This window comes from Prunus avium, chromosome 7 (genome assembly GCF_965620075.1).
Source record: "Prunus avium chromosome 7, drPruAviu1.hap1.1, whole genome shotgun sequence".
NCBI classification, from domain to species: domain Eukaryota; kingdom Viridiplantae; phylum Streptophyta; class Magnoliopsida; order Rosales; family Rosaceae; genus Prunus; species Prunus avium.
This window is the reverse complement of record NC_142290.1, coordinates 23,463,302-23,475,425: the sequence shown is the minus strand read 5'-3', so window position 1 is coordinate 23,475,425 and position 12,124 is coordinate 23,463,302. Positions and strand designations below refer to the sequence as shown.

The 12,124-nt window shown below is 47.3% G+C and overlaps 1 protein-coding gene and 1 pseudogene across 1 annotated transcript; both read right to left on the bottom strand.

The window, feature by feature from the left end:
* Window positions 1-3,324: 3,324 nt before the first annotated feature.
* On the bottom strand, window positions 3,325-4,827 carry LOC148293180 (uncharacterized). Its single transcript, XM_088244098.1, has 3 exons — window positions 4,613-4,827; window positions 4,046-4,527; window positions 3,325-3,975 (listed from the first exon to the last, which is right to left on the bottom strand). Coding segments are annotated over exons 1-3 (1,134 nt in total). The 5' UTR covers window positions 4,614-4,827.
* Window positions 4,828-9,317: 4,490 nt separating this feature from the next.
* LOC148293179 (uncharacterized) lies at window positions 9,318-10,184 on the bottom strand (annotated as a pseudogene).
* Between the last annotated feature and the right edge of the window lie 1,940 nt (window positions 10,185-12,124).

Sequence of the window (12,124 nt, the reverse complement as noted above, 5' to 3'; positions counted from 1 at the left end):
CAAACCCATCAGGCAGAAACGGCGGGCCTACGATGCCGAACGGTATGAGGCAATGAGGCTCGAAGTAGACAAACTGAAGACCATCGGCTTCATCCAGGAAGTAACCTACCCAATTTGGCTGGCAAATTCGGTTTTAGTCAAAAAATCAAACGGCGCCTGGAGAATGTGTCAAGACTATACCGATTTAAACAAGGCTTGCCCAAAGGACAGCTTTCCTCTGCCACGGATCGATCAGATGGTGGATGCCACGGCAGGCCATGAACTTCTCAGCTTCATGGATGCATACTCAGGCTACAACCAAATATTCATGAGCCCTACCGATCGCGAACACACGGCATTCATCACCGACAAGGGACTTTACTGCTACAACGTCATGCCGTTCGGCCTGAAGAACGCTGGGGCGACATACCAGCGATTGGTCAACAAAATTTTTTCCGACCTCATTGGCACCTCGATGGAAGTCTATGTGGACGATATGCTGGTCAAGAGCAGAACGGCCGATTCTCATCTCCACAACCTTTCGCTCATGTTCGGCGTCTTAAAAAAGTACAACATGCGCCTCAACCCGAGCAAGTGTGCCTTCGGCGTTTCCTCGGGCAAATTTCTCGGCTTCATGATCAGCCAACGAGGAATCGAGGCCAACCCTGAAAAAATCAAGGCATTACTCGACATGCAGGTCCCGAAGACACAAAAGGACATTCAGAGTCTGACTGGGCGTGTCGCCGCTCTAGCCCGGTTCATCTCCAAGGCTACCGATCGGTGCGCTCCATTCTTCAAAGCCCTCAAAGGAAGCAAACGGCAGATTGTCTGGACTGCCGAATGCGATCGCGCCTTCCAAGATCTTAAGGCCTACATGAGCAGAGCACCCCTATTATCCACTCCTCTCCCCGGCGAAGAACTCATCCTCTACCTCTCGGTTTCGGCAACGGCATCGAACTCCCCATTTTCTACATTAGCCATGCTTTGCAAGACGCTGAGATTCGGTACCCCGAGCTCGAAAAACTCGCCTACGCTCTCGTCCTTTCAGCACGCAAGCTTCGGCCATACTTTCAGGCTCACAGTGTTACCGTCCTCACCAATCAGCCTCTGCGCCAGATACTCCAGAGACCGGAGACATCCGGTCGGCTAGTCAAATGGGCCATCGAGCTCGGCGAATTCGACATCCGCTACCACCCTCGTCCTGCCGAGAAGGGACAGGCTGTAGCCGATTTCATCTATGAGTTAACCGCGTCCGAGGGGCCAGTTTCGAAGGACGCCGCATCCGATTCATCTTCGACGGTACCAGTCGCCCACCCGACCGAAGGAATCTTTAATCCGTCAATTCCACTTTGGATCTCTACGTGGACGGTTCGTCCAACCGACAGGGCAGCGGAGCCGGCTTGGTACTCAAGGCCCCTGACCAGACAACCATCGAATATGCCATCCGATTCCAATTCCGGACTTCCAACAACGAAGCCGAATATGAAGCTCTGTTGGCCGGCCTTCGGCTCGCTAAAGAAATGGGCGCTCAGCAACTCAGGATCTGTAGCGACTCACAACTTGTCGTGAACCAGATACTGACTGAATTTGAAGCCAAGGACACTTCGATGGTTGCCTACTTGACACACGCTCGCCGATTGCTGCACCACTTCACTGCGTACCAAGTTCAACAGATCCCCAGATCCGAGAACAGCCACGCCGATGCTCTATCACGCCTTGCATCAGCGATCGACGACAACATAGGGCGCCGTGTGCCGATCGAGGTCCTCACTCGGCGCAGTACCACCGACCTCGAAGTACATGCCGTTCGGCAGGATCCAAGTTGGATGGATCCTATCCACGCCTATCTCGCCAACGGCACGTTGCCTGGCCCCAAACCTGAAGCAACGACTATCCGCCGCCGATCGGCACGATACCTCCTTCTGAATCAGATTCTCTATCGGCGTGGTCACTCCTTACCATTGCTTCGGTGCATGACCCCGCAGCAGGGAAACTACGTCCTACGAGAGATTCACGAGGGGGCCTGTGGGGACCATTCTGGGGCTAGATCATTGGCTTTCAAGACCATTCGGCAAGGGTACTACTGGCCGACTCTCCATGCCGATGCCACCACCCTGGTCCAGAAGTGCGATCAATGCCAGCGTTTCGGCTCCGTTCCAAAGCTGCCTGCCGAACCACTCTCTCCGATTGTTAGCCCATGGCCCTTTGCCCAATGGGGTTTAGACCTCATCGGCCCTATGCCCCAGGGCAAGGGACAGGTCAAATTCGCCATCGTCGCCGTCGACTACTTTACCAAGTGGACCGAAGCCGAAGCTTTGGCAACAATCACTGCAGCCAGGGTTGAACATTTCGTATGGAAGAATATCATTTGTCGATTCGGCCTCCCGAACGCAATAATCACCGACAACGGAAAACAATTCGACTCCTCTCAGTTCCGGCACCTATGCCACCGATTTGGCATCAACCTGTTCTTCGCCTCCCCAGCACATCCGCAGTCGAACGGCCAAGTCGAAGCAATCAACAAGATCATCAAGAAGACGCTGAAGAAAAAGCTTGGGACAGCTAAAGGAGCTTGGCCCGATCTCCTTCCGGAAGCGCTATGGGCCATTAATACCTCCTATCGACGGTCGACTGGCGAGACGCCATTTTCCCTTGCCTTCGGTTCCGAAGCCGTTGTTCCAGTCGAGATCAACGCACCATCGTGCCGAACGGCATCTTACGAGCCAGAGCAAAACGAAGCCCAGCTCACTCTCAACCTGGACCTCATTGAGGAACACCGTTCCCAGGCTCAGCTTCGGAATGCCGCCTACAAACAACGGACTTCCCGCTACTACGACTCGCGCGTCAGACGCCGATCGTTTAAAGTAGGGGACTGGGTACTACGCAAAATCTCCCTCGCCACCAAGGACTCCAACGACGGCACCCTTGGTCCATCTTGGGAAGGTCCTTACGAAGTTGTCACCATCTGCCGCCCAGGCACTTACCGTTTGCGTGGTACCGATGGTCAAACCCTCGGCCACCCTTGGAATATAGAACATCTCAAATATTACTACAAGTGAACGCCCCTTCGGTCATCACCTCTGTATCATACCTTCGGTCGTCACCTTCGGTCATCAACTTTTGTAATCGGTTTAATTTGGAACTCCCTATTCTATACATACGGCACTACCATTCAGCAATATTATGTCAAACATACTCTACATACGACATGCGCACATACAGAATTAAGGGACATGGCACATTAACCCGAAACAAACTGAACATTGATAAATAAGGGGCCACAGAAGGGCCATCTGTCTTTACAATACGCCGTTCGGCACGCTCAACAATGTTAAAAACAAAAGTCTACGAGGTGGGTGGATCGGCTTCGGTCGCTACAACATCGACATCAGCTGACGCAGGCACAGGATCAGTCGACGGCTCGGCAGTAGACGTAACGGCAGCCCTCGGCCCGGGATGACCTTCCTCCCCACTGCTTGAATCGGTGTCGTCGGTTTCCTCGGCCTCGGCATCCTCGCCCTTGTAGGCCTCCACCATCTCTTCGGTCACCCCTTCCGGCAGCGGTGGTGGATCCCGGAGGAAGTTCAGGTTCAGCTTCTTGTCAGCATTATACCGTTTGACTCGATAGAGAAAGTCGTCACATTGCTCCATGACCTCTCTATCCACCAAACGTGTAAACTCCTCCGACGATCGGTAGTCCGCAACGGCCTTCGCCTTCTCCTCTACTAGCTCCCTGGCATGCGACCGCTCGGCCGCATCCATCGCCACCTCTACCGCTGCCTTCGCCTCATGGGCAGCCATCACGTCCAGCTCGGCCGCCGCCAGCTTCGACGCCAGCTCAGCAATTTTCGCCGCATTCTCCTCGGCACGCTGGTCCGCCTCCTGCAGCATCTTTCCGGCATCAGCGATCTTCGAACGGCCCTCTTCAAATCTCTTTTGGTACCGTTCGGCAGCATTCACAGCTCGCTTCGCGCAGAGCCACATGTCCATATTAGCCTGCCACACCAACGGACACATTAATACATGCCGAATCAAAGTATCCTTAAGCTACAAATCCTACACTTACCGCTGCTTGGAGACGGAAGGCCCGACCGGTTTGTTCACGCAACGTCTTCGTTGACAGTTGCTCCAGCTCAGCCAGCTCCATCTGAGCACCGTCAATCATACAGTTGATGAACGGCACAGCCTTCCGAGGACACGCGATGTTAACCGGTCCCTCCTCTCCCTCCACCTCATCATCAGGGATCAACACCGATGTCCCCTCGTTCGGGCCCCTTGGCCGTTTCGGCAACGGCGTCACATCGATGGGACCCTCGATCTGCCGTTTGCCCGTCATTTGGAGGTGGGCCTCCCGAACGACCTCTGCCTCCGCCGCCCTCTTCTCCCTCCGGCGGTCAGCCACCGTCTGCTCATCAGCCGACGTCCCTCCCGCTGGCCCTGCCGTCTTTCTCTTCTTCGGCCCGGGGGACTGAACCTTCTTCGTCTTTGGCGCCCCTTGCCCCTCCAGACGCCTCCTCGTCGCCTCGCTCATAGGCCTCCCTCCTGCCACTGCAAAACAGGAAAAGCACGAAGTCAAAAAGGAAACGGCAGCATAGAAAAAAAAACACCGACCCTGCCGAACGGCATCTCTTACTTTGCCTTTTTTCTTCTTCCTCTTCCTCCTTCACCCTCCGATCGTGTTCGGCCCTACCGATCAGGCCTGCCTTGAACAGATTCCGGAAGTAGAGCAGCTCCTTACAAAACCGATCTTCTTCGGCAATCTTCGCTCTCACCCTCTCGATTGCTTCAATCTCTCTGATCGATGCGGCCGGCCGTTTCAAGGACACTGAAACCAAAATACCAACGGTCAGTACCAAAAAAAAAAAAAAAAAAAAAAAAAAAAAACACTATTAACCCTGCCGAACGGCAGGTTCTACCCTACCGACTGTCTGGAAGGACGTAGGAATCCTCCTCTCAACGATAACTCCGGGTGCCGATTCCCAATCACCGGAGACAATCACTCGACGCTTGCGCCACGTCTTTTGAGAGCTCGGCACCCCCACCACAAAGTGCCCACGCTGCCCTGCCGAGAGACAGTTGGACTGAACCCACCCTCCATGATCGGCACTCTTCGCCCTCGTCACACTGTACAGCTGGGCGAACTGTTCGTAGCTTGGCTCCCCCTCACCGGCCAAGCTGAACGCCGTGATCGTCCCGAGCAGCGTAATCCAAAAATTTGGGTTATACTGCCCTGGCGCATAACCGATCGCCGCCAGGATCTTCTGCACCGAATGCTTTAACGGCAGCCGAAGGCCATGCTTAAACACATCTGTGAAGAAGACCACCCCCTTGTCATTGTCACTTAGCGACTCTAAGGGCTCCGGAATTCGCATCCCTACGGATTCCGGAATGTTGTACTCCGACCGAATCTTCGCCAACTCGGATTCGGTCAGTGTGTTCGGCTCTAAGTCATCTACTCCGAACACAGGTTCCGTGGGCTTCGCCATCGGGATCCGTTGCCTACCCCTGACGACCCTCAGCACCCCTTCCCCGGGAACGGCAACAGAGACACCACCCCCATCGGCCTCACGACCCGAGGTCGAAGGCTCATCACCCCCAGGCACCCTCGTTGAAGTACCCCCAGCCTCGGCACGCCCTCCTGCCCCCTCCACTATCTCACAGCTCGAAGAGCTCGCAGATTCAGAACTCCCACTCTCTTCGGCAGAACTCCCCGAGGACGACTCATCCTCGAATGCCCTCGGACTACGCCTACGCTCGGATTCGGTATCTGACATCTACAAACAACACACGAACGTACACTAAGGGCTGTGCTAGAATCCAAATCCTATTCTACCTCCTAAAAACACTACGTTCATACGTGTTCATGCGTGTTCATGCTTGTTCATACATTGTTCAAACATAAATTCTTGCAATTCAACACTTTGATCCATGGGAATACGAAAACACGGCAACATACCTTGTTTGCACGGTGGCTCAAGTTCGTCGGAAATCGCCTCCGCCTTGTTCAAACTTGCCGGAAATCGCCTGCTCAGCCTCAGCACGGTTGCCGGAAATCGCCTCTCACAAGCTCTCTTTGCTCTCAAAATTTCCAAGTATTTGTACTCTCGTCTTCTCCTCACATTTATAAGGCCGATTTAGCATCGGGAAGCGAAGCGACGCATCGGGATACGAAACGACGCGGCTCTTCACAGCCATGCCGACACGTGTCACGCATGCATGGGAGAGACCAAACGTCAGTTGCAACGCTTCCAATCCTCGGAGACGCTTCAACTTCCCGAACGTGGCAGATCTAGCCACCTTCGAGCACAACTCCACTAACCAACGGCAGGCGCACATTGATGAGTTCTCACTCACCTCTCGTGCCGAACGGCAGGCGCACATTGACGAGTTCTCACTCACCTCTCGTGCCGAACGGCAGGCGCACATTGATGAGTTCTCACTCACCTCTCGTGCCGAACGGCAGACGCACATTGATGAGTTCTCACTCACCTCTCGTGCCGAACGGCAGCCGCATATTCATGAGTTTTCACTCGCCCCTTTGCAACAACCGGCACATCATGCCGTCTCCTATCCAAGCTCACTCCCTTGGGCACTTGGGGGACTACATACCACCATCGGCAATTATGGGACCATTGTGTCCGGGTCAGAATGCCGAATACACATTCAAGTCCCCAACCGAGAAGCTTCTCAATCGGCAACTTGGGGGACTACTGTTTGTACCATATCTGACCCTCCACTCGGCAATTATCCTGTGTTTGGTGTATGCTTGGACTAGGACTAAATTTTTTAAAATTTTCTTTAAGGTGATATAATATTTTAATTAGAAACTATTTTTACTATAATTCCATAGCCAAAAATTAGTATTAAATTTTCCAAAACTTTGGGAACGTGCCTATATTTTGAGAACATTTCCCAACTATATGTTTGTCAATTGCCAAACTACTAGCCACATGACCTCTACACTTGGTTTTATGCTTCCTTTCTTCCTTCAAACATGGTGAGACAAGCTCCAAACCATCCCAACATCATAGCAAGCCAATTTTAATAACATAAATTCTACTTAATTTATGGTAAATATCCAACACAAAGTTCACAAAATAAGATGATCAATGGTGCACATTGTAACAACCCAAACCTTAATTATTATTTAACTATTAATTTAATGAAGAAAAAGACTAAACTACCCTTGGAATGATTTATTAGGTTTTAAGTTGACTTTTTTACCGAGTAAGAATTTGGAAAATCCCCTTGTACCATTGCGTAGAGCGCGACGAAACGAGTCCGTAGACACGTAATGGGCTCAATTCCGAGACGTATTGAAGAAAATACGAGTATTTTACGCAAATGGACAAAATTGTAATTTTGGAAAATCAGATGTTTTAAATCTGATTTCCCTTTCTCTCTCTCCTCACTCTCTTGTTCCTCACGATCAGAACCCCTCCCCGCCTCCTTCTTGCTCCAGCCGATCACCCAGCCACCTCCAGCCGCCACCACATCGCGCCAGACCGGTCAAGACTTGACCGGCGTTACCCCCGCAGCCCGTCCGACGTCTTCCCCGACCTCCAGTAGTCCTGGGTTCGCCGGAAACAGCTCGGATTTGGCTGGTTTTTCTCTGAATTTCAAGCCTCTCATTCTCTCTCCTCCGGCCACCAAATCGGACGAATTAGGAATGGTTTTTCGACTGATTTTCACGTTCTAGCTGATGGCTGGGTAGGTTTTGAGAGATTTTGAGGTTTGAAGGGTTAATTTTCGAGTTAAGTTTCTGCCGGTTTTGAGTCGCCGAGTTCAGCCACTTCCGGCCACTTTTTGGCCATAGTCCAAGAACAAAAGTGGTTCCAAATAGGGTATATTACCTAGGATAGGAGTTTGGGCCGACGTTGTGGAGAAAATCCGGTCACCAGAAATTGTTAGGTACACCCGCGCTACCGGCGCGTGGGCGGCGCGTGGGCCAGGTAACAGTAGCCACTCTTGGTCCTAGAATAATCCTCGTGTCCTCACGAGCGCGTAGGATTTCGCGGATCTCAATTCGGATAACGTTTGAACCCCGAACGAAGCCAGGTTTCGATCCTGGGACCTATGGGTTATGGGCCCACCACGCTTCCGCTGCGCCACTCTGATATGGGACCTGTGGGTTATGGGACCTGTGGGATATGAGCCCACCAAACTTAACCCGAAAATTAACCCTTCAAACCTCAAAATCTCTCAAAACCTACCCAGCTATCAGCTAGAATGTGAAAATCAGTCGAAAAATCATACCTAATTCGTCCGATTTGGTGGCCGGAGGAGAGAGAACGAGAGGCTTGAAATTCGGAGAAAAACCAGCCAAATCCGAGCTGTTTCCGGCGAACCCAGGGCGGCTGGAGGTCGGGGAAGACGTCGGACGGGCTGCGGGGGTAACGCCGGTCAAGTCTTGACCGGTTCGGGGTGATGTGGTGGCGGCTGGAGGTGGCTGGAGCAAGAAGGAGGCGGGGAGGGGTTCTGATCGTGAGGAAGAAGAGAGTGAGGAGAAAGGGAAATCTGATTTTCCAAAATTACAATTTTGTCCATTTGCGTAAAATACTCGTATTTTCTTCAAAATACGTCTCGGAATTGAGCCCATTACGTGTCTACGGACTCGTTTCGTCGCGCTCTACGCAATGGTACAAGGGGATTTTCCAAATTCTTACCCGATCAAAAAGTCAACTTAAAACCTAATAAATCATTCCGAGGGTAGTTTAGTCTTTTCCTTCATTAAATAATAATTAAGGTTTGGGTTGTTACAATCTACCCCCCTTATGAAAATTTCAAGTTTAAGCAGGAGAGGTTGTTTCATTTTACGCAAATGGACAAAATTGTAATTATCAGATTTTAAAAATCTGATTTTCCAAAATTACAATTTTGTCCATTTGCGTAAAATACTCGTATTTTCTTCAATACGTCTCGGGATTGAGCCCATTACGTGTCTACGGACTCGTTTCGTCACGCTCTACGCAATGGTGCAAGGGGAATTTCCAAATTCTTACCTGGTCAAAAAGTCAACTTAAAACCTAATAAATCATTCCGAGGGTAGTTTAGTCTTTTCCTTCATTAAATTAATAGTTAAATAATAATTAAGGTTTGGGTTGTTACACACATACAACACCAAGTTCACAAAACAAGATGATCAATAGTGCATATCCAACAACGTTCACAAAATAAGATTATCCATAGTGGATTTCCAGCACCAAAATTACAAAAGAAAGTACACATGTTAGTGTTCACAAACTAAGACAAGTTACCATGACCATATGTAGTTTGTGACACAATTGTCATCCATAACCAAGACACCATAGAAGCATTGTCATCCTCTAGCATGGTCATTAAGCAATGAGAGTCAATGCATCAATTTGATCCATAGGAGAAAGACCCATGTCCTTGAGCGTTTTGGCAATGTCACTACGATCTTCATTACCTTTCACTATTACCTCAGTTACCATTTGCATTCTTTTTCCAGATTCTACAAATAATTTTTCCAATGCATGTACTATCTTGTTAGTTCCATCACTTGAATTTTTAGTCCTCTTTTATTCTATCTTTCACTATTTTCAGAATGATTGCCACCTTGGGACATGGGAGATTCATTCTCAGCTGCAATGGCTCCTCCATCATCTCCACTGGGACCTTGGATCCTTTTCCAGTAGCACGGTCCTTTCCAAATATGTTAGCAAGTTTGTCATAAATTGGAAAAGATTTGTTTCTCCATCTCTCTGCTTCCTTATTGTGCTATGATTAAACAAGACATGTATTAGACAAAATAAAGCATATGCATCCATGAACTCAAAGAAAGTAGAAATTTGAAATTTGGTTGAACACATACATGCACATAAGTTTTCCAAGCATCATCACTATCAACTTCGATACACTTTTTGACATCATTCCATGCCAACCCATGCCAACCCACTAGTATTCGACATGTCATAAATTATGCTATATGTTTTTTTCCATTTCTTCAACTTTGACTCAATATGTGGATTTGCCTTTATATTTGAATTGGGACATAAGACATCCAAAGCTTTTTCCATTTGTACCAATGTACCAGATTTGAAGCTACCCGTATCACATCGATGACCTCGAGTAACAAAATCCTCAAGGATAGTTAACAATGCATCTTCTTCAAATGGAAGCCATTTACGCCTCGTTCCTTTCTTCACTGATGATTCATAATTGTGAACAGTACCACTTTCCATTCTTATACAACCAAGATTCCATGCTATGTTTATAAATGAGGCAAAACAAAAATATATATTTTTCAATATAAAAAGGGATCCATACATAACTAATAAATATTATCATGAACACAAGATTCAACTTTCATATTGCATATTACATAACGCATTCATTATTCAGTTTTTCTAGAGAAAGACAAATAGAAAATCAATTTGACTTAAACAAATACAATGATAAAAAGTTCAATTTCTAATTAACAAAAAATACAAACAGCAAAAGCTCATAAACAAACACAAGTAGTCTGCAAGACTCCAACACAAATGACAATGGTTTTTTTCACAGCCTATTTGTTCTCCACTCATTATACATTTGCAAGGCCATATCATTCCTCTTTGCAGTCCATTGGTCAGATGGTCCGATGGTGCCAAGCATATCACCTTCTACCATGTTTTCTCCATCTTCAAGTTCATTTATTTCATGCTCTATTGGATCTATGGACATTTCCCTCCTAATGAGATTATGTAGATCAGGCAACAAGCGGTGATTATTCGACATTGGGTCTTTATTGGATAGAAAGATGGACTCCTAAGTATGCCCCACCTAGCTTTTATCAAGCCAAAACAACGCTCTATAACGTTCCTCGCTGATGCATGCTTCATGTTAAAATATTCCTCATGGTTGGAAGGGGTATCCATCTCTCCATTCGGATAAGTGATACCTTGTTCCTCTATAGGGTGCAAGGAATCATTCACTGTTTGTGTAACCACCATCTACAAGGTAATAATATCCTAATAACCTAAAGGAAAATTCCTATTAGTATGTGCATGTATACATACAAAATCAAATATGCCTTGTAAATTTAAAATTAACTAATGCCTTACCATTGGGAACCTTTAACCCATTGGGTCTAGTTATGGCATCACAAAGCACCCTAGAGTCCGATGTGGAGCCCTCCCAACCCGGTAACGCAAATATGAATTGCATATCTCTTGAACACAAACCCAACACATTTGTTGCAATTTCACCTTTTCTTGTTTGGTATCTTGGCTTGTCAATTTCAGCTACACGCACTTTAATATAAGTCTCATCTAATGCTCCCAAGCAATTCTAAACAATAGAACTTATTACTTTCATTAAGTTGCACAAAAGCAAGAGAATCACTAGTTAGACATTAGGATCATACCTTAAACCTTATCCACCTAGAATTCTCACAATTATCATGCACAGGATCCGGGACTTTTAGTAGGATGTCTTGTAATCGCAAAACTCCTTGCAAGACGGAATTAAAATACCTACTAATGGTCTCTCCTGACCGAAAAAATCTACTACCAATAGTGTGGTTCTTAACATGATGTGCAAGTACATGTAAGAACACACATACTTGCTCCTCCAAAGACACCAAGCCATCATTTTTTACCCTTCCATCTTGGCAAAGTAAATCGCATAATAAACCAAAAGTCCTTCTATCTATTCTAAGTTCGTTGACACATTTTATATCACTATTTCCTATTATACTATCAAGATAACGCAAACGAGTCTCACGTCTAACCAATGAACGATTATTCAAAGAGCGTCTTTCAATATGTCTCCTTCTAGATTTAAGCATCATCAACACAAGAATAGTGCAAGCACACATTGTCTCTAAATTCCACAACTCCAACAATAAGATGAACAAAATCTTTATTCGATCCATATCTAATAATTGTTATACAAACAAAACAATCTTGGTTTAGCTAGTTGTGATATTAAAATAAAATGTATATATAAAACGTAAAAATAAAAGCCAAGACATAACCTATAACATTCATACAATCCAATTAATATGCTCATATAAATTTCATAAAAAACCTACACTAAATAATAACCCATAGCAAAGAACCTATAGAAAAATCGAAAGAATTGCAGAAAAATGAGTAGAAAAACTTTAAAAAGAGAAACCACCCATTGCTAACAATAAAGG

Excerpts from the sequence above, each read along its gene's own strand:
- LOC148293180 (XM_088244098.1), bottom strand. Across the intron at positions 3,976-4,045 it reads CCTTCCGTCTCCAAGCAGCG|GCTAATATGGACATGTGGCT; the intron begins GTAAGTGTAGGA and ends TTGGTGTGGCAG.